Source organism: Zootoca vivipara, chromosome 17 (assembly GCF_963506605.1).
Source record: "Zootoca vivipara chromosome 17, rZooViv1.1, whole genome shotgun sequence".
Taxonomy (NCBI): Eukaryota; Metazoa; Chordata; class Lepidosauria; order Squamata; family Lacertidae; genus Zootoca; species Zootoca vivipara.
In genome coordinates this window covers 14,755,560-14,782,917 of record NC_083292.1, presented here as the reverse complement: position 1 = coordinate 14,782,917, position 27,358 = coordinate 14,755,560, and the positions used below count along the sequence as shown (strand labels likewise).

General features: G+C 45.9%; 1 protein-coding gene and 1 gene segment (V, D, J or C); both read left to right on the top strand.

Moving 5' to 3' along the window:
• Positions 1 to 284: 284 nt before the first annotated feature.
• Positions 285 to 1,912, top strand: LOC118079148 (immunoglobulin lambda variable 6-57-like). The segment is given in 2 exon segments: positions 285 to 362; positions 1,200 to 1,912. Coding segments are annotated over 2 exon segments (432 nt in total).
• A 5,339-nt stretch (positions 1,913 to 7,251) lies between these two features.
• Positions 7,252 to 15,418, top strand: LOC118079147 (vacuolar protein sorting-associated protein 29-like). The gene is made up of 4 exons (XM_035103175.2): positions 7,252 to 7,315; positions 11,024 to 11,215; positions 13,500 to 13,735; positions 15,146 to 15,418. Exons 1-4 carry the CDS (start codon positions 7,313 to 7,315, stop codon positions 15,261 to 15,263), a joined length of 549 nt encoding a protein of 182 aa, XP_034959066.1. The 5' UTR covers positions 7,252 to 7,312; the 3' UTR covers positions 15,264 to 15,418.
• The last annotated feature ends 11,940 nt before the right edge of the window (positions 15,419 to 27,358 follow it).

Here is a 27,358-nt window from a genome sequence, read left to right as displayed (position 1 = left end):
TGCAAGAGGGTAGCATGCTTTTATAAATGTTTTTGTCTTTGTCCCCATCACTCCATGCTTTAAAATGTTTCGTTAGAAACCAACGAGCAATTAGAAGAACCCAAAGTTGTGAATATTTCTGCCTGAGATGAAATCAGGAAAGTTCTTGGTTTAAGCCCACAAGTAAGCAATGATGCTTAAGCAACAGTCGAAGAATAGGAAGTGTATTTGCATGTATTTGAATTTTGCTCTTTGCTGCCTTAAGAGCGAAGAGGAGAACTTTGTTTTCAGAGAAGCCTTTATCTCAAGAAGCCAGTTTCCTCCCCATTTCCCAATCATGGCCTGGGCTCCTATCCTTCTGATCCTCTTCACTCGCTGCACAGGTAAAGGAAACTGATTTCCTAATGTAATCTTTTTCTGTATATATCCTTTCTATCTCCCAGGGAGCAGGCTCTTCCCCTAGGCCAGTGTTTCCCAAACTTGGGTCTCCAGCTACTTTTGGACTAGAATTCCCACCACCCCTGTCTGCTCTTGCTAGCTAGGGGTGATGGGGGTTGTAGTCCAGAAACATCTGGAGACCCAAGTTTGGGAAACACTGGGCTGGGTCCTAGAGCAGTGGTGGGGGGCCAGTGGCACTCCAAATGTTGCTGGACTCCAGCTCCCCTAAGCCCCAGCCAGCATGGTCAATAACAAGGGATGATGGGAGTTGTAGTCCAGCAGCTTCTGGATGGCCACCAGTTCCCAATCCCTGCTCTAGGTCCTAGAGTGCCTGGCCCATCATTTCTGACCACTGACCATACTGATGAGAGTCCAGCAACATCTAGAGGGCCACAAGGCTCCCCATCCATTATCTAGACCAGGCACCCCCAAACTGTGGCCCTCCAGATATTTTGGCCTACAATTCCCATGATCCCTAGCTAAGAGGCCCAGTAGTCAGGGATGATGGGAATTGTAGTCAAAAACATCTGGAAGGCTGAAGTTTGGGGATGCCTGATCTAGACCAGTGTTTCCCACACCTGAGTCTCCAGCTGTTTTTGGACTACAACTCCCACCACCCCTAGCTTGCAGGACCCAGGGATGATGGGAACTTTAGTCCAAAAATAGCTGGAGACCCAAGTTTGGGAATCCCTGATCAAGGGCCTTATTCTTTCCCCTTGGCTTTCTACCCCTTTGTCTTAGCTTGAAGTGAAAATCTGCATGGTGCCTATGCTTTCTTTCAGGGGCTTTCGCCCAGTTCGTGCTGACTCAGCCACTGCTGTTATCAGCATCCCCTGGAGAAACCATCAACATCTCCTGCACCAGGAGCAGTGGAAACGTTGCGAGCTTCGCTGTCTCCTGGTATCAGCAGAAGCCTGGCAGCTCCCCCAAGCCACTGATATTTGGCTTCAGCAGCAGATCCTCTGGAATCCCAGAGCGATTCTCCGGTTCCTTTGACGAGTCATCCAATTCTGCCACCTTAACCATCTCCAACCTTCAAGCAGAAGATGAGGCTGCGTATTATTGCTTGTCGTACGACACCACTGAACAGCCGGCCACATTCGCGATACAACCGTACACAGAAGCGGGAGAAGAACTTCCTGAGAACGGATTTTGCACTTTCGATTAAGGCTTGCTGACTTACAATTGCAGAAATAGGAAATGTTTTAAAGGTGTGTCCTCCCCCCAGCTTACAAAAAGCTTTGTGTTTTTGCTTGGATCTGATTGTACCTGATGATGCATAGACGGGCACTTGTCTTTTAGCAGCTGCTGCTGGGATATGGATAAAATTTATAGTAAAAGTTGGGAAATTTCCTATAAGTGCATGTGGCAAAAAAATAATGAAAGAATAACCTGTGTGACAGCTACAGTTATGGAAATACTGAATTTTAAAAATGAATTATGGAGCAGAAATTGCCTGGACCACACACACACACACACACACACACACACACACACACACACACACACACACGTTGGGGTGGGTGGGTTTGCTTGTGTCTGTGTGTATATATAGCTAGATATATACCTTCCTATGTATCTTAATAGATGTCTATCGATGTGTATATTCATCTATATATCTAGAGAAATGTAGAAAAATGCATATCCATTTTTTCTTGGTGTATTTCTTAAAAGAATATGATTCAAGAGGAAATAAAAAAAGCTTCTCTCCTTCTTTCGCTTCCTCTTATTGCTACGTTCTGGAAATATGTTGCTATAGGACAATTGCAACTATGCTTGTGCCTGTGTGTATATATACCTAGATATACATACCTATGTATCTTTACCTATTGGATATACCTATTGATGTGTATATATATCTAGAGAAATGTAGAAAAATACATATCTGTTTTTTCTTGGTGTATTTCTTAAAAGAATATGATTCAAGAGGAAATAAAAAAAATAGTTTCTCTCGTTCTTCTTTCGCTTCCTCTTATTGCTACGTTCTGGAAATATGTTGCTATAGGACAACTGCAACTATGTATCTGTGCATTCCCATTTTTGTTATAAATAAAAATGGTTACTTTTAAAGAAAAAGATGTGTTATTTCAGTTCCAAGAAATTGAACAGTTTAAAAGGACAGGGTAGAAAGAAAAAACTTTAACAGACAACTTTGACTCAGAATTCATCTTCCTGAATATCCTGAGCATGCTTGAGACGTGGAAGAGGCTACAGGAAAATTGCAACTCCCTCCCAGCTTTTCTTTTGCAGAGGATGCTCTAAACCAGGGTGGTCTAAAGCAGGGAGGTTAGAGGCCTGGCTGGAAAGCTTAAAGCCCACTGCAGAACCTCCAAGGGTCCCTATTTTCCAGGGGCATCCCTGATTTAGAGAAGCCGTGCCGGTTTCTGATTTGATCCCGGAATGTCCCACTTTTCCTAAGTATGCCCTTATTTTTATTGGAGAAATTTTGGAGGCCAACGGCATAGCTAGGCCACTTGGGTGCCCAGGGTGGTGCACACACCCTGCACCTGGGTGTGAAATGAGCCAGGGCAGGGCGCACTGTGCAAAGGGCAGCTGAGGGAGTGGCAGTGGGCAGACGTAAGCCCCACACCGCCATTTCAGGCAGTGTGGAGCCTGCAGGCGCCCAAGCCACCGCGTCACTCCCAGGAGAGACGTGTGGCTCGGGCACACTGCAGGCCCCGTGGTAAGTGTCGGCCCCTGCTGTGTGGCGCCCAGTGCCAGCCACGTTTTGTTGCGTTTGTTGACTGAACTAAAAAGCGGGCCCCATGGAGCAGCTTCCACTAGGTGTGATCCACGAACTGAGATTACAGCTGTAGGTTCATTCTTGTCTTCTGTCACTCATGTTCCAAGCAGGAACGGGAGAGCAACTGAATTCAGCTCATGCTTAAGGGCAGACCTACCCAATTTGTTTCGTGATTTTTTTTGGATTTTATTTTAAAAACTCTTATTTTTGCCATTTTGTCACCCCCCCCCCGGTGATGACACCCGGGGCGGTCTGCACACACCACCCACCCCTTCCTATGCCAATGTTGGAGGGTGTGGAGTTATTACCCGACCCCCAAGCCATCTGAAGGCAATCTTGTATAGCAGGGATGTCCCAACAGGTCTATCGTGGTCTACTGTTAGATCCCTGGGAGGTTTTGGTAGATCGCGGTCGATCGCTGGGTCCCTTTCTGGTGTTAAGTTAGAATCCTGTCCCACCCCCTTGGCCCACCCTCCACGATGTGCAGAATGGAAGACGGAGTATACTGATCTGTTGGTGGCTGGCTGTTCCTCTTCCTTCCTAAAAAAAAAAAGCTCAACAGCTTTGTCTTTAACTCACAAAAAACGGGGCTTTCCTCCTTCGTAAAACAAGCTCAACAACTTTGACCTGAACCCCCCAAAAGGCGGTAGATCACTCTCAGTTTTTAATTCTGTGAGTAGATCGCAATCTCTTGGGAGTTGGCCACCCCCTGTTGTATAGGGAAAGTTTTTAAAAATGTTTTTATATATGTTTCAAGCTGCCCAGAGTGTCTGCGGCAACCCAATAATATGTGGAGAAATGTTTTTTTTTTGGGGGGGGGGTGTTATGCCATTGTTGCTATATGGGTGATGGAATGAAGAAAAGGAAATGTCCCTGCCCCATAAGCTTGACCAATCGTGGCTAGGAGTGGCTAGGAGCTAGGTGGAGTCATAGATATAAATAAAAGTGTAGACATGCACACACTGGCCAGCTTTTGTTTTGACTTGAAATGTTCATTTTGGGCTTCTCAGATGTACGTAATGGCAAGAAGCAAGCAGGGGCAGTGCCAGCCCATAATGGTGGCCACCAGAGAGGTGCTGGAACTGCTCCCCAGCTGCAAAAAAACAAAAACAAAACCCACCAAAGGCTTCTGCACTGCTGTTTTTGCATTGCCCAATGCCATATTTTGATCCTTGGCGCACTGACTCCCCATCAGGTGGCCACTTCAAAATCATGGCACAGAATTAGAACTTCTCATCACCAACATCATAGCTGGTGACTCACATGCATGCCCCCCCCCCCGGTGCATGGCTAGCTAGGTGCTCCATCTACATTTCACTGCACTCTCGGTTCTGAAATCCCTTGGGTAACCCCTTCTGCACCTGCGTATTTATTCTGAACATCTGCAGCACAATATCCTGTGCAGGTATGGTGCGGTTTCCCTTTTAACATAGTGCATCTTGAACTTTTTCAGGCCCCCGCCTTGTGGTTTCTCCATAACCAAATACCAAAAAATCTACTCTACAGGCAAATGTGTGACTTTTCTTGAGCCTCTGATGGCTGTAGAAATGTTGAAGGGGTAGTAATAAATAGTTAAATGAATAAGTAAGTAAGTAGGCAGGTAAATAATAAAAATAAAAATAAATAAATAGGAATAAATAAATATCGGGAAGGTTTTAATGTTTGATGTTTTTGTATGTTTTATATATGCTGCAAGCCATCAAGAGTGGCTGGGGAAACCCAGCCAGATGGGCAGGTATAAATAAAAAAATATGAATAAAAATATATTAATATGAGTAATAATAACAACAACAACAACAACAACAACAACAACAACAACAACAATAATAAATGTAGTGGCAGTGGCATCATGTAGCCAGTAGGTGGCAATGTTGCCCCATACCTATTTGCTTAAGAAAAAAAGAGAGGCTACATTGAAAGCATCTTTCAGCTTCTGCTTTACACAGAAAGGTTCTAAGGCAGGGGTTCCCAACAAAATTTTCTCAGGGACCCCTCATCGAGCCGCTATTGTGACAAGGACCCCCATTAATTCCTAATCCTAGAATTAAAAAGTGAGAGCCAAATTAAGAGTCTTTTTATAACAGTCCAGGGAGGAGGGAGGGGAATGGAGAAGACAGGGTACCTGCGCAGTAGTGCACAAATGAAGCCGACGTGCGCAAAGCATCTTGGGGAGGTGAGTGTTAGTAGAATGCGTGTGCTGCCTCTTTGCAAAACAGTAGTGTTTGTAAAGCGCCACCTAACGGCATACAGCAGAACTACTGCCTCATCTAATTCTAGTTTTGCGCTAGACTCTGCTCATGCAGGAAGCGGCCAAAACAAAAAATCTGTTATCATACGAAATATATTTAATATATTTTTTATTCTAATAGCATCTTGCGGACCCCTCTGGCATAGCTCGCGGACCCCTGGGGGTCCCCGGACCACCTGTTGGGAACCACTGTTCTAAGGCATACAATTTAGTACAGTTGCCGAATAACCAGTTACTGGGAATTCAAAATGGGGAAAGCACTATTCCCACGAGCCTCTGGCAAGTCCCTGGGAGAACACTGGGCTAGATGAGCCACGGGCCTGATCCAATCATGTAATGTTGCCACCAAATCAGAAAAACACAGTCTCAGGGCACTTCTTCTTTAAATCATTTTTATTAGTTTTACAAATACAAAATACAAATAAATAAAGGATAATATATATATCTATATAAAGAGACGGTTAATACTTTAGTTCCTGAATCCAGGTCATAGGCTCACCCTATTCATACACAAATACGCCCTTAAGACAGGATTTGTAAGCGGAAAGACAATTTGCCTCCCTTACTGCAGAGGAATATCTGAGGTCATTGGGAGAGTCCAAATGGCTTCAGGATTGCTCTCCTGTACTATTTCAGACATGTGGTTTATATATTTATGTATGTGTTTGCCTAGTAAATTTATGAACATATGATTTTTATATATGAGGCCTTAGAATTCTTATAGCAAAGCTAACAGTCAGTACCAATGCCACCCCCCGGACTGGGTGGAAGTAGGAATGGAGGCTGAGGCTGGTGGAACAGTGCCTCAGCGGGTCCCATGGAGCAGCTTCCACTAGGTTTGATGCATGAACGGAGATTACAGGTCATCCGTTTGTAGGTTCATTCTCGTCTTCTGTCGTCCATGTTCCAAGCAGGAATGGGAGAGCAATTGAATTCAGCTCACGCTTAAGGGCAGACCTACCCAATTTGCTCTTCCCCAAAACAGCACATAAACCGCAACACGGCCTTCCTTTGAAATTTGCTGCTCCCTGAATTTCACAATGCAGTTATGCTCCAGCTGAGCATAACTGCAAGAAAGCGCATTTTCTAGGGTAAAGTGTGCATTTTTAAAATGGCATATATTCGTGAACACAACATTAACATTGCATTGTGTGAGGGGAAATTGTTTTGCAAAAAATAAAATAAAAATCTGCATATTAGGGGAAAGTGCAAACAAAGAGAAATTCACGGATGAATTTTCATAAGGACTTAAAAAAATTCAGAACAATGTGGAAATGTAGAGAATTGAATGGAAAAATGAGAAAGTGGGACGGACAGATTTGTCTGTTCCCACTGCAAAGTGGGAGTAATATCTATCTAGGGTTGCCATATTTCAAAAAGGAAACATTGTGGAACTTTTTTTTTTTTTGGAAGACCCAGAAATTGTTGGGATGCAGAATTGCAAAATCTCCTTTAAATATTAAAGTGGGTGTGGGGAATCTGTGATCCTGTGGATGTTGCTGAACTACAACTCCCATCATCCCTGGCATTGCCTGTGCTTGCTGGGGCTGATGGGAGTTGTAGTTCAGCGATATCCAAAGGGCCAAATGTTCCCCACACCCACTTTAATATTGAAAGCAGGTTCTGGATCCCAGCAAAACTGGGCTGCTCCTTTAAATGAAGCCCTGTACTAAATAACCTGCAGGACCAGGACCCCCAACTCGGAAGTGTTTTTAAAAAAGGGAGATGGATGCAAAAGGGCAGTAAGGGCAAGGGCAGTAGCTTCAGGGCTTGCATTGCACATGTGTCAGGAGCTCCGCAAACCTACTAATTTGGCAGCTGCTGTGGACAGCTTTCATTTGTGATTCAGTGTGTTTGCTTTGCTGTCTGCTGGAACACCAGGAAGGAGGTAGAAGTCTTACAAGATGGTGAGCAACGGGCAGGGACTAAGGGAGACTTTTGCATAGGGTTGGAGGGATGCTGCTGATTCGGGGGGTGGGGGTGGCCTTTTTCCTTAAGGAGGGAAGGGTGGTTTTGGTCTTCACAGCTGTACCAGGATTCTAGGGAGAGCTCTTATTCTGAGGCCAGAGCTTTTGGGGCTCTGGCTGGGAATGCTTTTTTTCCAGTGCCAAAGTTTAGCTCTCCTTAATGGTATGAAGCAACGATACCTTTGAGTGCAGAGAGAGTGTCTCTCCCTCAGAAAAAAAAACACCATCTGCCCACAGCTAACACAGCTCATTTAAACTCATGCTTAAGGGTCTACGGAAAGCGGACTTCTTGATCTGGAAGCCTCACTTCCAAATGATGGGCTGCAGTTGCAAGCGGGCTGTAGCTATAGGGTTGTGTGCACATGCCCAGAGACTTGTTTCCTCTTCCTCCTGTGTTGCATTCAAAACAGGCTCTAATGTCAAGCAAGAGAAGGCTTAGATTATGGAGAAGGAATTCCAGGTTGTAACATGTGTTATTATTCTCAGATAATACCTGAGTCCCAGCTGGCTACAGAACTTACTGCCTCCGTTTTCTCTTCCTGCTCCACTACCTACTTGCAAAGAGGCAAGGAATACATATGCACAGTTTCTGGATCAATACCATACAGTGGTGCCTCAGGTTACAAACACTTTGGGTTACAGACTCCGCTCACCCAGAAGTAGTATCTTGGGTTAAGAACTTTGCCCCAGGATGAGGACAGAAATCATGTGCTGGCGGCATGGCGGCAGCGGGAGGCCCCGTTAGCTAAAGTGGTACCGCAGGTTAAGAATGGTTTCAGGTTAAGAACGGACCTCCGGAACGAATTAAGCTCATAACCAGAGGTACCATTGTAGATCAGTGATGTTTTCCTCCAGATCCCACCAGACCATTGGGCATGCGAGCTGGGACTGATGAGTGCTGGAGTCCAATAACATGTAGATCTCCTCTAGGGATTATATGTCTGGGGTGTGTCCTTGAACGGCAACCATGCCTTTGGTTTGCCTGTATGGAGAGTGGGGTGTGTTTGGCCACACCCGCTTCTGCCACACTCACCCATTGGAGGCCAACAGTAGGGGGCGCCAGAGCCAATGACAGGAAGAGCCAACTAATTCTTGTTTAGTCCCCATCTTCCACCCTGCAGTGTTGTACAAGGGCAATACCGAGACTGAGGGGAAAGGTGGCACCCCCCCATATAGAGTCCCTCAGGAGATGTCTATCTGTTGGAGAGAAAGCAGAGGCCAACTGGAGTATCTTGAAAGCAAAGCGGCCACTAAGCCTGATTAAGGAAAATAAACTGTTGCAACAGGGCCCCCACCCACCACATGCAGGAGGGAGAACCCCAAACAATGGTGCGCAAGCCCCTATAAAGATTTTGAAGTTGCCCATCCTGTAGCCCAAGACCACCTCCCAACACATTATACATACATCACAAAAGGAGGTGGTCTCCAGCAGAAAGTTGAGAGTGTTGCTTCTCTCCTGTCTGCCAGGATACCTGATAATGCCTTGCTTGATTGCATTTTCTGGGTAGCCTGGCCATTCCTCTGAGATGGTAAATACTTTAGTTCCTGAATCTCTTACAGATATTGATAGTTTGCTCAGCTTAACAGATACTTGCCAGGGTGTATTCAAAAAAGGAGGTGTAAGCCCCTCCAGTCCAAAGACAATAGGAAAGCTTTTCCCATTTTCTTCCTCCTTGCAGAGAAATATTTGAGGTCAATTTGGGAGAGTCAAAATGGCTTCAGGATTGCTCTCCTGTACTATTTCAGACATGTGGTTTATATACTTACTTATGTATGTATGTTTGCCTTGTACATTTATGAACATTTATTCTATACAGTGGTACCTCGGTTTAAGTACACAATTGGTTCCGGAAGTCTGTACTTAACCTGAAGCGAACTTTCCCATTGAAAGTAATGGAAAGTGGATTAATCTGTTCCAGACGGGTCTGCGGAGTACTCAGCCTGAAGCGTACTTAACCCGAAGTATGAGTGTAATTGGTTCTGGAAGTCCGTACTTAACCTGAAGCGTACTTAACCTGAAGCGAACTTTCCCATTGAAAGTAATGGAAAGTGGATTAATCCGTTCTAAACGGGTCCGCAGAGTACTTAAACTGAAAGTACTCAAACCGAAGTGTACTTAAACCAAGGTACGACTGGTTACAGGTAGGTAGCCATGTTGGTCTGGGTCGAAGTAAAATAAAAAAATTCCTTCAGTAGCACCTTAAAGACCAACTAAGTTTTTATTTTGGTATGAGCTTTCGTGTGCATGCACACTTGGTATCTGAAGAAGTGTGCATGCACACGAAAGCTCATACCAAAATAAAAACTTAGTTGGTCTTTAAGGTGCTACTGAAGGAATTTTTTTATTTTACAAGGTACGACTGTATTTGAGACCTTAGAATTCTTATACAGTGGTACCTCAGGTTAAAAACTTAATTCGTTCTGGAGGTCTGTTCTTAACCTGAAACTGTTCTTAACCTGAGGTACCACTTTAGCTAATGGGGCCTCCCACATCTGCCGTGCCGCCGGCACTCGATTTCTGTTCTTATCCCGAAGCAAAGTTCTTAACCTGAGGTACCATTTCTGGGTTAGCGGAGTCTGTAACCTGAAGTGTCTTTAACCTGAAGCGTCTGTAACCCGAGGTACCAGTGTAACAAAAGACAGGCAGGGGATGATAGGTTGAGGTTAGTGGAGCAATGCTGCAAAGTTTAAACCTCTTTTGCAGCTCCTTCAGGGTTGCCGCCAAGCCAGGCATGTGTCTTTTGAGCGGCAAAAGGTTCCCTTCCCCTGCCCTAGAGGCTGCCAGGTATACAGGGAAAGGGAGAGACTCTCTATGAATTTCTGGGTCCCTTGAAGGGCGCTGCTAATATCTGCAACTAATAAGCCACAGGCCTCTGAAATGCAGAGCATTAGGCTGCAATCCTAAGCTCACTCGTTGGAGAGACAACTCTCATGGAGCCGACTGAGACGTGCCTCTGTGCAAGAACACGCATAGGATCCCAGTTAAGAGAGTCTTTCTTGAGTACATAGTTGAGTAGACTCAGTTAAGATTGCACACATTCCTTTCATTGTCATGTGATAAACTCACAAGATTTTGGCAAGTCTTTCCTGGTAGGTGCATACGTGTTTGCAGAACTGGGGCGATTAGAAAGATAAAGCATTGATGGAACAATGTCCCAGATTTTGCCATTTTTGCTCCAGCTGTTCCAATAAATAGTTTGTAAATTAGAAGTACTAGGACCAGATCACTATCTCTGTGAAAGGTTAGGGTGGAGGGTGGTGTTGTGAAATGCTACATAGTCCCTGCATTAAAAGTCACAGGGTGGGGTGGCGAGAACCTAGACTTTTCCCCATCTTGAAGTTTATGATAAATTTCCTTTTCCATTTGTTTACTAAAGCCCCTTTACCTGCTCTTCATCCAAAAAAGGCTCCCAGAGCCACTCTCGTAAGAGCCATATCATGTGAGATAGATACATGAGGAAGTGGGAATGAGGAGGGAAGAGGAAAGCAAGCGCACTCTTGAGGTTATCAGAATCTTACAATGACTGTCCTCAGCACTGTGGAGACTACTTGTACCTAGGTTCTCGTGTGAACAAGCCTAAAGTCTAACTTTTTTGTTGCTGTTGTTGCTTCTACTCTTCCCTCGCCGGGCTTTGAAAAAAACACCAGTTGGTGTTGGTGATTGGAGACCTTCATATCCCGCACCGATGCATCGGCCTCCCAGCCAAGTTCCGGAAACTCCTGGTTCCTGGGAAGATCCAGCATATCCTCTGCACGGGGAATCTCTGTACCAAGGAGACCTACGATTATCTACGGACATTGGCCGGGGACGTCCATGTGGTCAGAGGAGACTTCGATGAGGTGGGGCACAGTTTCAAAACTTTCTAACCTGCTACCAGTCTGGGAAGGGACACGGGTGGCGCTGTGGGTTAAACCACAGAGCCTAGGGCTTGCCGATCAGAAGGTCGGCGGTTTGAATCCCCGCAACGGGGTGAACTCCCGTTGCTCCTGCCAACCTAGCAGTTCGAAAGCATGTCAAAGTGCAAGTAGATAAATAGGAACCGCTACAGCGGGAAGGTAAATGGCGTTTCCGTGTGCTGCTCTGGTTCGCCAGAAGCAGCTTTGTCATGCTGGCCACATGACCTGGAAGCTGTACGCTGGCTCCCTCGGCCAGTAAAGCGAGATGAGCGCCGCAACCCCAGAGTCGGTCACGACTGGACCTAATGGTCAGGGATTCCTTTACCTTTACCAGTCTGGGAAGATGTAAATGGGGAGCTGCCCCCAAGTCACATTTCCACTATACATTTAAAGCACTGTGATACCCCTTTAAACAGTTAAGGCTTCCCCCAAATAATCCTGGGAGCTGTAGTTTCAGGGTGGCAAGAGTTGTAAGGAGCCCCTCCTTCGCCCGAACTACAATTTTCAGAGTTGCATGGGAAAAACCACTTTGGGAATTGCAAGGGGAATAGGGGAGTCTCCTAAAACTCGCAGCACCCCGAACAAACAAAATCTCCCAGAATTCTTTGGGGGAAGGCATGACTGTTTAAATACATGGTGTGGCCTATATAATAATGTGCAGCCCCCTCCTGGAGAATTATACCTGGGGGTGGGAGGAGAGACTGCTTCCTCCATGTACCTGTGTGGGCAGCCATACCACTCCCCCCATTCTTGGTACAATGTACGTATGAATCTTCCCCAATCCTAGTAAATTATTTATTATTTATACCCCGCCCATCTGGCTGGGTTTCCCCAGCCACTCTGGGAGGCTTCCAACAGAAAAATAAAATACAATAATTTATTAAACATTAAAAGCCTCCCTAAACAGGACAACAATTTCTCTGGTTGGAGATGCAAGATGATGCCTTTTTCTTTACTTTTTTCTAAAAATTATATTAAATTTAAATATATTAAATTTAAATATTATATTTCTAAAATTTACATTTTAGAATACAGTGGTACCTCGCAAGACGAATGCCCTGCAAGGCGAATTTTTCGCAAGATGAATGCGTCTTGTGATCTGATGATGACTCGCAAGACAAATTCGTTTTGCGAAAAATTCATCTTGCGAATCGCAGTTTCCCATAGGAATGCATTGAAATTTAATTAATGTGTTCCTATGGGCAAGAAAAGAAATTTCAATGCATTCCTATGGAAAACCGCAATTCGCAAGACGAATTTTTCGCAAAACGAATTGACTCATGGAATGAATTAAATTCGTCTTGCGAGGCACCACTGTATTCATTTAAGCAACCTTAATATCAATGACTTCCCTTCTCTTTCCATAGTACAATTTGCATATCATAAATCCCTGCATATTTTACAAAAACCAAACCATTCCGTATTCCATTATTACACCCATCAAAACTTATTTACACTCTTGAATTTATCTTAATGCTGCCCATGTTTTCAAAATATACACAATTTCCACCCATATATTCAATAACTGTTTTCCACTCTTCTTTAAACATATGTTCTCTTATTCTGTATGTTAGGTCCTCAAGCTGCACATATTCCATCACTTTAAGTTGCCATTCTTCTTTAGTTGGGACTTTGCTTGTTTTCCATTTTGGGGCTAACAAAACACGGGCCGCAGTAGTGGCGAAACACTGGCCTGTGAGTGCTCCAGTTGGAGAACAGCCAAAGGTGTCATGGGCTTTGAAGACACTCGAACTCAGGACACAAGGGAGAAACGTGCTAAGAGGAAGGCACACTTGGCAAATCCACACCAAGATCAACTCCCAATGTCCCCAATGTGGAAGGACGTGTGGATCCAGAATTGGCCTCCACAGTCACCTACGGACTCATTGTTAAAATCGTGTTTATGGAAGACAATATTAATCAGCTATGAGAGATCGCCAAAGAAGAAGAATATACATAAATAACCTTTTCTGACACCTGGGAATTTCCGTCTGAATTATCCCCAACAGAAAGGACTCTGGTTTTTTTTAAAAGTACTTTTAAGCATTTCCTCCCAATTCATTATGAATTATTTCCCAATATGCCTTTTTCTCAGGATTTAGCTCAGAAATAAATACACTAGAAGGAACCTGTGTGTATTTATTTAAAAATGACCTTGTATTGTTGATTCTGACCTGTGCATTGGTTAACAATTAACCACCTCCTCCTTTTCTTTTTCTTCCTTCAGGGAACAAGTTACCCCCAGCAGAAAATAATCCTGGTTGGGCCATACAAAATTGGCTTGATCCATGGCCATCAAGTTATTCCCTGGGGCGATCTGGACAGCTTGGCCATTTTACGCAGGCAGCTCGATGTGGACATCTTAATTTCAGGGCATACACACAAATTCGGGGCTTTAGAGCACGAAAACAAGTTATACATCAACCCAGGATCAGCCACAGGAGCTTACAATGCCTTGGAAAGGTGAGACGATTGATCTTTCAGCTGAGTTCTGACCTTTGATCCATCTAGCTCAGTATTGCCTACTCTGACTGGTAGCAACTTTCCAGGGTTGCAGGCAAGGTGTCAGGGCCGTCTTAAGCGCCCCTGGTGCCCTGGTGCGCCGGATCCCTCCGGCGCCCTCCCGCCCCGTTTCCCAGTGCGGTGGGTGGGCGGGCGCCGTGCACAGCGCGGCTGCCACAGGCGCTGCTGTGCAGCCGGCGGGCGGGCGGGCAGGCAGGCACAGCGCGGTTGCCGTGGGCGCAGCTGCGCGGCGGACTGGCCGGCCAGCGGGTGGGCGCAGCTCGCGGCACCCTCCTGGCGGGCTGGCGCCGTGGTGCCCTGCGCCACCCAGCCTGCACGTAGGGCTGGCCCTGCAAGGTGTCTCTCCCAGTCTTACCTGGAGATGCCAGGGATTGAACCAAGACCTTCTACATGCAAAGCAGATGCTCTATCCTTGAGGGAATGCATAATATGTGCATTTGTGAAATGTACAGTGGTACCCTGGTTCCCGAACAGCTTGGCTCCCAAATGCCACAAACCCAGAAGTAAGTATTCTGGTTTGCGAATGTTTTGTGGAAGCCGAACGTCCGTTTTGGCTGTCGGCATTGTTTCCGGGGCCAATCAGCCAAGCAGAATCTGCGCCTTGCTTTGTGAACATTTCCAGAATGGATTGAGTCGGGAACCAAGTTATCCCTGTACAGCTGGATCTTGCAACTTGAACGCCTTGGCTCCCAAACAAATCAACTCCCAAATGATCAAAACCCAGAAGTGAGTGTTCCAGTTTTCAGAAGCCAAGCATCCAATGGGGCTTCCGTGGCTTCCGATTGGCTGCAGGAGCTTCCTACAGCCAATCAGAAGCCGTGCTTTGGTTTCCGAAAGTTTTGGAAGTCAAATGGACTTCCGGAATGGATTCCGTTCGACTTCCAAGGTATGACTGTATTCTATAACCTGCCTATAACCTTCTTGTTTAGACATTCCTTCCCAGATGTTTAAGAAGCTGAGGTGATTTTAATCTGTTTTAACATTTTAATTTTTGTATGTTTCAAAGTATGGTTGTGATTTTTTAAATTGATTTATATTGTTTTATCTTTTTGTAAACCGCATTGAGGGTTTTGTTTTGTTACAATCAAGCTTCGTATAATTTTTTTATGAAATAAAATAAAACAAATATTCTGCATACAGAAAATTCTGTAACCCTAGAATTCTGCAACCGAATATCTGAATGCAGAATTTTAGGGCCTTATTCCCTCCCTGCTTGGCTCAGACTGAGAGTGTACTTTGAAGAAAACCTGCAATGTCCTCCATTAATTCTCATCCATTAGCTGGTGCTGGTAATTTTTTTTTTGAGAGCTGCTGCAACATTTCTAACACAAATTATTTTGTGACTTCCAGAGACATCACTCCTTCCTTTGTACTGATGGATATCCAGTCCACCGTAGTTGTGACTTATGTTTACCAGCTCATTGATGACGATGTGAGGGTGGAAAGGATTGAATACAAGAAGTCTTAAATCAAGCTGCCTTCCACTCAGATGCTTCTTGCCACCGACGGTTTTGACCATTCATAAATGCCAAGCGGCTTTACATTATTGGATCATCTCAATGGGAATTTTGTGCTTGTAACTGCTTGTGATCTCTTTGAACAGAAACACGTAGTAGCAATAAACCTGTTGCAAAATGAACTATATTTCATTTTAAAAGAAAAGAAGATAGGTGTTTGGAAATGTCATACAGTGGAGTCTGGACCATTTGGGCAAATGATCCCCTCTCCCACCAACCTCAATCTGTTCTCAGCCAGCCTTTACTCTCTTGCCTTCTTACAATAACCAGTCCGGTGTGTGTGTGTGTGTGTGTGTGTGTGTGTGTGTGTGTGTGTGTGTGTGTGTTCCTGGCTATCATCAATCGGTTGGCTCTGCCTGCCACTGGCTCTCATAGCTGCCAAGTCTCCCGTATTCCCCGGGAAACCCCCGTTTTTCCAGCTGTTCCGAGCTGAAAAAACAGATTTTTTTGTTTTTCCCCGGTTTATTCTGGCGCGGTGGCCATTTTGGAACTGGGCAAAGCAGCATCAAAAGTCGCTTCTGAGCATGCTCCGCCCAGTTCCAAAATGGCGGCAGCGCTACTTCCGGCCTGCTACTTCCGGTCCGGTCCCTTATTTCTCCGACAAGAACTTGGCAAGTATGCTGGCTCTGGCTCCCTCTACTGTTGAACTCCCTGCCTTCTACCCTACCGGTCTCTGAGAAGCAGCCACTGCTGGTGATCTGTAGCATTCCATGCATATTTGCTTAGGATTAGGCAGTAGGAAGGTCTGAAGGGTGACAGGAGCACAGAAACGCAATATAGGCAGGAGAAACACTCATGTGTATCTGATTTTTTTTCATATGCATACACACACATATACAGGGTGAATCTTTTCAAGAGGCCCCATGGGACATGTGTACTCTGTATCCACGGGGCCTCTTTTAAAGGACTCACCCTCTATAAAAAGAAGACCATGTGAAGTGCATAAGTGTTGATCAAGGTCATTGGGTTACAGCTAATGATAGTCCTAATAATAATAATAATAATAATAATATATTTATACCCAGTGCTTCCCCCCCTAAAAATAATGTACTCTCATTTTGACTCGAGAGAATCACCATTTTATAGTTCAAATCGGGAAGAATAAATACAGTAAATGGAAAAACTACAAAGATTCACAAAATGTTTAGGGGTATGCGTACCCCTGCATACCCCCAGAAAAAAGCACTGTTTATACCCCACCCATCTAGCCGGGCCTCCCCAGCCACTCTGGGCGGCTTATAGCACAGAAAATATTGTAAAACATTAGACATTTAAAATTTCCCGATACAGGGTTGCCTTCAGGTGTCTTCTAAAAGTCAGATTGTTTATTTCCTTGACATTTGATGGGAGCGGGTGCCGCTACCGAGAAGGCCGCCTTAGGACCCAAGTTAGTCATGCCTATTAATTTCAGTGGGTCTGCTCTAGGTTGGGCTGGTTTTGGAGACAACACTATGAATAGAATCAGGTTTGCCCTCACACTTCTAATACCACAATGCTCTGGGGCAGAAATGGGAAGGTCTACCGATGTTCCTGCAGCCAATCAGCAAACAGTGCATATATTTGCATATTATGATGCATCACAAGCCCTGGACCCCTTTAAAGACTGAAGGAGAGGATGCCAGGCCAGAGCAAGCTGACAATTCACAATCTCCCATCATGCCGTGGCCCTTCTTCTCCTTCCCCTTCTCACTTACTGCTCAGGTGAGTTTGAGTTACGGTATATAAATTTAACTGGGCATGCTCTCTCTCTCTCCCCCCCCCTCCGCCTCAAGAAATATCCCACCCATCTCACCAGGTTGCCCAGCCACTCTGGGTGGCTTCCAACATACAGTGGTACCTTGGGTTACAAACGCTTTGGGTTACAAATGCTTTGGGTTACAAATGCTTTGGGTTACAAACTCCGCTAGCCCAGAAGTAGTTACCTCGGGCTGTGAACTTTGCCCCAGGATGAGAACGGAAATCGCGCGCCAGCAGGTGGCCCCATTAGCGAAAGCGTGCCTCAGGTTAAGAACGGTTTCGGGTTAAGAACAGACCTCCGGAACGAATTAAGTTCGTAACCCGAGGTACCACTGTATATAAAAACATAATAAAACACTAAAAACTTCCCTGTACAGAGCTGCCTTCTGATGTCTTCTAAGGGTTGTACAGTGGTACCTCTGTTTACAAACACAATTGGTTCTGGAAGTCTGTACTTAACCTGAAGCAAACTTTCCCATTGAAAGTAATGGAAAGTGGATTAATCCGTTCCAGACGGGTCTGCGGAGTACTCAACCTGAAGCATACTTAACCCGACGTATGAGTATAATTGGTTCTGGAAGTCCGTACTTAACCTGAAGCGTACTTAACCTGAAGCAAACTTTCCCATTGAAAGTCATGGAAAGTGGATTAATCTGTTCCAGACGGTCCACGGAGTACTTAAACTGAAGTGTACTTAATCTGAAGCGAACTTTCCCATTGAAAGTAATGGAAAGTGGATTAATCCATTCCAGATGGTCCGTGGAGTACTTAAACTGAAGCATACTTAACCTGCAGCGAACTTTCCCATTGAAAGTAATGGAAAGTGGATTAATCCGTTCCAGATGGGTCCGCGGAGTACTTAAACTGAAAATACTCAAACCGAGGTGTACTAAAACCGAGGTATGACTGTATAGGTACTTATCTCCTTGGCTCGGGGGTTGGCTATGTCTGCTCTTGCCCCTTTTGGCCTGCAGGGGGGAATGTTGGTTTTTCCCCAAATTCAATAGAATTGTGTCACCCAAGAGAGTCCTAGAACAGAGAGCGTTTTAGAGTGGTTCAGCTGCACTGGGCGTCATTGCCACAGGGGGCGCCACAACAAAGATGTTGAACAGAGCACGAGAGGCAGGTTGGGGGGGGGATGCCAAATTTTAGCATCACACAGTGTGCTGCTGACATTTGAGAGACCAACGTCTGCTAGAAGAACTGGGACCTACAGGAAGAAGCAAAGAAGGGAATTGTTTGGTGCCCTTTTCCTGGACTTCAGGAGATGCATGGCAGTAGTTGCATGGGATGGGAAGGGGAAGCTCTGAGGGTTAATGTGGGGGGGAACAGCAAGGAGTTAGTGAGCAGAGCATGCTGGGGTACATCCCCTAGTTTGGATGAATTCTGAATGTGAAGGATGCAGACTCTTTATATACTGTGTGTGTGTGTGTGTGTATGTGTGTGTGTGTGTGTGTGTGTGTGTGTGTGTAATTTTTATTAAATTTTCTGCTTTACAATTAAGTATATTCATTAATATAATATATTCACAGACGTGGGTGGTGCTGTGGGTTAAACTACAGAGCCCAGGGCTTGCCGATCTGAAGGTCAGCGGTTCGAATCCCTGCCCTGCGATGGGGTGAGCTCCCATTGCTCGGTCCCAGCTCCTGCCAACCTAGCAGTTCGAAAGCACGTCAATGTGCAAGTAGATAAATAGGGACCACTACAGCGGGAAGCTAAACGGCGTTTCCGTGCACTGCTCTGGTTCGCCAGAAGCGGCTTTGTCATGGTGGCCACATGACCTGGAAGCTGTACGCCAGCTCCCTTGGCCAATAATGCGAGATGAGCGCCGCAACCCCAGAGTCGGTAACGACTGGACTGAATAGTCAGGGGTCCCTTTACCTTTTATCAGGTTATTTACTCACATTGATGCTATTAAGGACATGATCTCACCTTAACAGCTGACATGTTCCACCCATAAATGGACTCCACAATTTTGATTTGCAGTCTTGGGCAAAGCGAAATTGTACTGTCATGTCCCTCACCAATCATGTGCAGCCTTGCTGGCATTCCCTAAGGAAAAGGCGGCTGTGGGCTGTGTTGTGAATAAGGTTGTGCTAACAGACGTCCGCAAAATGCAGAATGACCCAAAGTGGGCAGAGTGGGGTTCCTTGAAAACATCATGATCTAAAGTTCCTTTGGAATGACATGAATTTAAATGCGCACTTTAGATGAGCTCTGCTTAAATTATAGGTATGAAGGAAACCCTAGATTCCATTATAATTTCTGCTTGGATTAATGGGTAAGCTTTCAGGTTTTGGCTTTTCCCAAAACTTTGTAAGTTCAACGTTTGGTAATCACAGTTGTTGAGCTTCCAGTTCTCTGACCTGTGGGGGGAGAGGCTGGACCAAGTTTCCCAAATTTGATCAAAAGTGTCACACTCTTTGCATCACATTCACACACATGTATGTTCAGCCCCTATAGGGTCAGGATCCTTGTCCCGCTTCCTTGTACTTATTCATGCGTCAAGATGAAACTTACAGCTATCTCTCTGAGTGTACCTGATATAAATTCAATTCCAATTCACTCCCATGTACTGTAATTAGCCATCTATCCACATGACCCGAAAGCTGTCTGCGGGCAAATGTCGGCTCCCTCAGCCAGTAAAGCGAGATGAGCGCCACAACCTCAGAGTCGTTCGCGATTTGACTTAACTGTCAGGGGTCCTTTACCTTTACCTTTTTTTACCTAGCCTTGGAAACGTTTGTGAATTCCCATGTCTGGAGGAGGAAGAGCAAATTACTGTATTGTTTCCACAATCCTTCCTCACCTGTTTATATATTTCTTTCCTCCTGTTCCAAAACACTGTCCCACCACGATTGCTTTTAACTGGTTTATCGGGTCCTCCCTACCAAGGGGGCATGCGTTGTGGTGGGATCCGGCAATCAGGCCTAGGTTTTGGGGTGGGACAATTGGAGCGGCCACAACACCCTATTGGTGGTCCCGCTAACAGGGGTGCAATTGGGCTATGGGCATGCCAATCAATGGTCAGAGGCACCAATATATATTCCCTGCACGTGGCCCTGAGCTTTTCTTTCAGGTCTCAGTGCATCGGAACACCCGCCAACCTCTCCCTAATTTTAGGACTTGCGCTTGACCTTGCTATGCTGTCGTGTGTTGCCTGTGTTTGGGACAGGGGCACGGCAGGAATTTCCCCCACTTGGCTGATTGGCTGGTGCCATTTGGGTTTGCCTGCCATGTAGCAAATTGTCACAACTTGTAAGGTTGGCAGATAGGCTCTGGTTCTTGTTGATGGGGTGGCAGGATTCCTAGCCATTCCTAAGGGATGGGTATTCCTTTAAAAGGAATCCAAGGACTCATGGTTGGTCTTCCCCGTGTGGGATTGTGCCCTGAGCTCATCTGGGGGAGGCGTGGCAGCCCCCCCCGCCTGCCTCTGTCCCAGGTGTTCACCCAAGGCTGACTTATGGTTGCTGCCCAGAGTCAACGCGGCCTGCAATGCTGCAGAAAGCTAGCCGAACGAGCCTATGCAACCGCCCCATTGATTTGTAATCAATAAAGTTGTGGCCTAAATTCTGCCAAAAACCAAACCAAGAATTGGAGTCATGTCTGAATTTATTTCTAGGCCAGGTTAAAGGGTCTCCACACGCAACTTAGAAATGCTTTAGAACCTGACATTTTCCGCTTCTGTCTGTAGGGGGAGAAGTTGGACCACCTTCCCCACATTTCATAGAATTGAACTGCCATGGAGAGCACCTGCAGAGCCAACGAAGCAGGATGCAGCTCAGAAGGACCCTTCTGCTCAGCTTTCTACCTCTCCAGCTGCCGTTCCTATTCATTTGTGCACAGAAATCAAACCATAACTGTCAGTGTGCACACAACAGAGGCCGATGCAACCTCACTCCCAACCGATTCACTTTTGCCTCATTCTTTGGAAAGTTTTGCGATACCGCAAAGCCATGGAAGGAAGAGTGCAGTCTATGATTGTTTCCAGGAGAAACTTATATGTGTGTGTGTGTGTGTGTGTGTGTGTGTGTGTGTGTGTGTGCGCTTCTTGTTTGTATTATTCCGAAATCAGCACTGCCTAGGCCAGGAAGTGGGAAAATGGAACTATTCACACCTTGAGAAAATTCACTAAGCCTTTCCTTTTAAAAAGTGTTTGGCATTAATGATGAGAAAGAATAGCCTTACATATACAGTGGTACCTCTACTTACGAATAACTCTACTTACGAATGTTTCTACTTACGAATGGAGCTCCGTCCGCCATCTTGGATGCGGTTTAGATAGGATTTTTTTTCTACTTACGAATTTTTAGATAGGGTTGCTTCTACTTACGAATTTTTTCTCCCAATGCATTCCTATGGGATTCGACTTACAATTTTTTTCGACTTACAAATGTGCATTCAGAACGCATTAAATTCGCAAGTAGAGGTACCACTGTAAAGGTAAAGGTAAAGGGGCCCCTGACCATCAGGTCCAGTCGTGTCCGACTCTGGGGTTGCGGCGCTCATCTCACTCTATAGGCCGAGGGAGCCGGCGTTTGTCCGCAGACAGCTTCCGGGTCATGTGGCCAGCATGACAAGCTGCTTCTGGTGAACCAGAGCAGCGCACGGAAACGCCGTTTACCTTCCCGCCGGAGCGGTCCCTATTTATCTACTTGCACTTTGATGTGCTTTCGAACTGCTAGGTAGGCAGGAGCTGGGACCGAGCAACGGGAGCTCACCCCGTTGCAGGGATTTGAACAGCCGACCTTCTGATCAGCAAGCCCTAGACTCTGTGGTTTAACCCACAGCGCCACCTGGGTCCCTTAGCCTTACATATATTCCTCAACAAATGTTACATACATTTCTTACTGAGACATTCGCAGGTCCGTGGCAGAGCATCTTCTGGTCCGGAGCTCTGGCCCGAGTCAGAAGAGTCCAGAAGGTGTTCTGGCGTCACCTTGCTGACTCACACCAGAGTCAGCATTTTTTGGTTCAGATCTCTGATGTGAGGACTCATGTCAGAGCACTGGACCAAAAGACAGACATTCTTAAATGCAATCCGAAGTGATCCCAGAATGTCCCACTTAAAACAGGACTGTTGACAGCTATGATGTTAGTTCTCTGGGTTTGGCTACCACTCTTTTCAGTGCTGCTCTTAGGGTGGAGCTGAGGAACCTCTTGGTTGGGCCCCAAATAAAACCTCCCTGGCCTCCCCATTTCCCTAGGTCATTCCCTTCTTAAGCCACCCCCTCTCTCCAAGCCACCCCCTTACCCTGAACCCCACTTTGCCGTCTCCTCCAGTGTTTTCAGCCATCCAGATTCTGATTTTGAGCTCTGAAAATGCCTCGATTGCCTGGAAATGAGGACTTGATAGTGGGGTGAGAGTGCAGAAACTATCCTATGGTACAAGAGTAACAATCTACAGGGGTTGCCCTGAACACTTTTTGCCCCACCCAGCCTAGAAAATTGCCCAGGTGGGGATGAAGTCCTCTGTCGGAAATATGTCCCCCACTTCTGAGTTAAAGCTGGGGCAGCTTTGCCTGGTATCAACAGAAACCTGGGCAAGCTTTTCAATTTCTGATGCCACGTTAAATACCACCTGGTCAACTCCTAAACCAATACTTTCTAGCCAATGCCGGTCAAACTTCTCTGGAATTTTGAAAGGGAAAAGCTCTGTATATCTGTCTGCCTGCTCCTCTATGCAAATACAAGTAGATAAAGAAGTTCTTGCAGAACCAACCAGCACAGAGCCAATTTGCATGAAGGAGTCATTGGGTATTTCTGGGGGACTTCAGAGAGGATGAAGAGGATCCCATCTAGGTCTCTTTCGGAAGGGAAGCCAGACTCGTTTAGAGAGCTCACCATGGCCTGGCCTCTGTTCTTCCTGGCACTTCTCAGCTACTCCTCAAGTAAATCCCCCACAATTGTCTATAGATGCTTGATTTTAATTTCTTTTTGCTTTTAACTTGTTTTTAGCTTTTATGAGTTTTTTGTTTTTATATTATTGTAAACCATGGTGATATTTTTTTATGAGACAGAGGAATATGAATATTTTTATAAATAAAAGTATGGAGGATTTAGTGAACACAGGCCAAGATCAAATCTCTTTTCACTACGTACTCATCATAGGAACATAATGCTTTTATGATATTTGTGTAACTTAACAATGTCATGATTTATTCCCTCTTTGTTTTGTAAAGGTGTCACTTCGCAACCAACAGTGACCCAACCTGCTTCTTCATCTGTGGCCCTCGGCCAAACAGCTAAATTCTCCTGCACTGGCAGTAATGGTGGTAGCTGGTACTACTTTCAGTGGCATCAACAGAAACCTGGACAGGCTCCTCGCTTGGTGGTCAGTGGGACCAGCAGGGGAGAAGGAATCCCAGATCGGTTCACTGCCTCTTCCTCTGCGAACCCTTACTATTTAACCATCTTCAACACCCAGGCTGAAGATGAGGCAGTATATTACTGTCTTGCTTGGGAAGACAACAGTAAAAGGTTTCACAGTGGTTCAACCTGACTGGGAACTGAGACAAAAACCTTTGCTCTTCCTCCCCAGAGTGAGAAAACCAGAAGCACTCAAAAACATCACTGGTCATAGTTGAGCGTTCTTTGTTTTTGACAGGAATGTGTGATGATACCAGGTTATTTAGTCACATTGATGCTATTAAGGAAATGATCTCCCCTTAAAAGCTGACATGTTCCACTCATAAATGGATTCCACAATCTTTGATTTGCAGTCTTGGGGAATGCTAAATTGTAATGTCAAGTCCCTCACCTATACTTTGCAGCCTTGCTGGCATTCCCTAAGGAAAAGGCTGTGGGTCTGGACTGTGATGTGAATAAGGTTGTGCTAACAGATATCAGCAAAATGCAAAATAGCCCAAAGTGGACAGGGTGGGGTTCCTTGAAATCTGGAAATCATGATCTAAATGTCCTTTGGAATGACATGAATTTAAATTACGGTTACAGGTAGGTAGCCGTGTTGGTCTGGGTCAAAGTAAAATAAAAAAATTCCTTCAGTAGCACCTTAAAGACCAACTAAGTTTTTATTTTGGTATGAGCTTTCGTGTGCATGCACACTTCTTCAGATACTGAAGAAGTGTGCATGCACACGAAAGCTCATACCAAAATAAAAACTTAGTTGGTCTTTAAGGTGCTACTGAATGAATTTTTTTATGAATTTAAATGTGCACTTTAAATGAGCTTTGCTTAAATTATAGGTATGAAGGGAACCCTAGATTCCACTATAATTTCAGCTTTGATTATTGGGTAAATTTTCAGGTTTTGGCTTTCCCCAAAGCTTTGTAAGTTAAATGTTGGTAATCACAATTGTGGATCTTCCAGTTCTCTGACCCTTGACCTGTGGGGAGAGAGGCTGGACCAAGTTTCCCATATTTGATCAAAAGTGTCACACTCTTTGCACCACATCACACACATGTATGTTCAGCCCCTATAGGGTTAGGATCCTTGCCCCACTTCCATGTCCTCATTCATCAAGATCAAATGCCCAGCAATCTCTTTGGGTGCAACTGATACAGATTCAATTCAGACTCGCTCCCATGTGATTAACCACCTATCCAAACCTTTGGAAACCTTTGTGAATCCTCATATTTGGGGGAGGAAGAGCAAATTATTGTATTGTTTCCACAAGTTGTGTTTCTGTGTGAGTGTTTCTGTATATATTATTTCCAAGAATAAGATCTGCATTGGACAGAATGTAGCCTACTGAAATTGGTTCTCTTGTTATATTTGGAAAAGTTACTATAGATTCCTAACTTCTGGGGGTGGAAAACCTAAAGACCAGAGACAAACACTGCCCCCCCCCAGTCCTCTGCATTTGGCCCTTAAGATTCTCCCCAGGAGTCCCTGGAGAAGAGGGGTCTCTTTATATGGCATTGTGTTTGACATCCCTTCATAATGTGGTAAGCCAGTTGTCTTGCATTTGAGATCCCTCCCTGCTAATTCTGTTGCATTGGCCGATGGGCATCTGCCCCAAACTGCTATCCTGATGTCATCATTGCCCTTTTCCTTTCTATCCTGGCCAAAATACGGACCACCCACAGCACCATTATGAAAATATGTCCTTTCTTCATTGGCTTCACACTAACACAAGCAGCTAAACAAAGAAGTTTTTGCAGAACCAATCAGCACAGAGTCCATTTGCATGAAGGATCTGTTTGGTATTTCTGGTGGAATTCAGAAAGGAGAAAGACGATCTCATCTAGATCTCCTTCTGAACGATAGTCAGCTCACCATGGCCTCTCCCCTGTTTTTCCTCACACTTCTCAGCTATTTCTCAGGTAAGGCTATGGAAGTTTCAGCTGACATAAGGCAACATCAAAGCTATTTCCACGATTTGCCTATCATAGGAACTTCATGCATCTGATATCTGAAAGCACAGAAGATGTACTCAAGTCATGATTTCTGTGCTCTTTCTTTTGGTAAAGGTGTCCATTCACAGCCAACTGTGACTCAGCCGGCCTCCCAGTCTGCGTCTCCGGGTCAAACTGTGAAATTCTCCTGCACCAGAAATGGTGGCAGTAGCTGGGGTTCATTTCACTGGTATCAACAGAAACCTGGACAGGCACCCCGTTTTCTGTGGTATGCCTCCAGCACCCGGGGAGAAGGGGTCCCACATCGCTTCACTGGCTCAGAGTCTGGGAATATGGGATACTTAACAATCTCCAACATCCAGGCTGAAGATGAGGCAGTTTATTACTGCTGTAACTATGAGAGCAGCGTGAAGTTCCACAGTGGTGCAATCTAATGGAGAACTGAGACAAAAACCTTTCACTGCTCTTTCTTACTACAGTCATACGTTGGGTTACAGACACTTCAGGTTGTGTCTTTTCAGCTTGCGTCCTGCGCCGGACACGGAAGTACCCCAACCACAGCTGCCAAGTCTCCCGTTTTCCCGCTGTTATCCCGAATAGAAAATAAATCCCAGAAATCCCCCGGATTTCCTACCTGCCAGGGAGAATGCGCCCAGCGAGGAAAGAGCCACCTCTATTTTGCCCAGAGAACCCGGCGTCCTGTTTCATTTGTGTCACTCATTCACCTGCACTCTCTCCCTTTTGCTGCCTCCCTCCTCGCTCTCCCTCCTTCCCCTGACCGGGTCACTTGAGGACACAGGCCGCCTCTTGCCATGGGAAGCGCCACAGCCTCGCCGGCGTCTCGCTTTTGGTCTTCCGAGGCTGCGATTAGAAGGTGAGGCCCTCCTACCTTGGCGCCCCCTGCCCGGTGGGCCGCCCTCTGGCCCTCCTCCTCCTCCCTGTCTCTCCCTTCCCCTTCCCGGAGGGGGTAGCTTTGCAAAAGCGAGCGCAACGTGGATGGAGGCGGAGACAGGAGGCAGGCAGGAAGAGAACTTCATAACTCAGCAAACGAGGAGGCCCGGAGGATAGAAATGGGAGTTTCTAATGATGTGGCCCAGGAAAGCGAGAGAGAGATTATGTGTGTGTGTTGCACGGGGTTGGTCTAGAAGACCCCGGGTCCCCTCCTGACTCCGTGGTTCTGCTTCTTCCGAGGGGAGGAGGAGGAGGAGGACGTAGCGCCTCTCATCTCCTGCACGTGGATCATTAAGAGCTGATTAGTTTCTCCAGCGGTGATGACAAGTGCGGTTGGAAAAGGAAGTGCCTCGGCCAGGACAAAACCGCAGAAAGCGACTACTTGGCCCCCTTTCAATATGATTAAAGCGGATTAGTCAGCCCTCATTGAGCTGACAGCTCATGAAGTGTGATGATCCCGTGTTGTTGCATTTATTGCCAAGGGCTTGCTCCCCTCGCCACCTCGGGGTGGGAATGGGGCTGGGATGTGCCCATACCACAAGGGAAAGCTGGCTCTTTCTCTCCCAGCCCTGTGGGCAGGAAACAACACTTTATCCAGAATTTAGTAATGTGTGAGTGGGCGGGGAGGCTCCATTTCGGGTGCCGCTCTGCCCATGTCTGGGCACCGGAAGTCACTTCTGCGCATGTCCAGACATGCGTAGAAGTGACTTCCGGTGCTGCGCCACTGCTGATCCCGCATTTTTCAACCGGAGACTTGGCAGCTATGACCCAAACGGGTTACTTTTGGGGTTAGGGTTGCAAACATGCCTCCCGCACAGATCACGTTCGCAACGCGAGCATCCACTGTATAGTGAAGCTTGAATCACTCAAGATCATAACTTCACATGAGTAAGTTTTGTAGAGAGATGCCCCCTCCCCTATCAAGCACACCCTACTAGGTTGGCAGGAGCTGGGACAGAGCAGCGGGAGCTCACCCAGTCGCGCAGATTCGAACCACTGACCTTGTGACCTGGAAGCCCAAAAGGCTCAGTCAGCAGTGT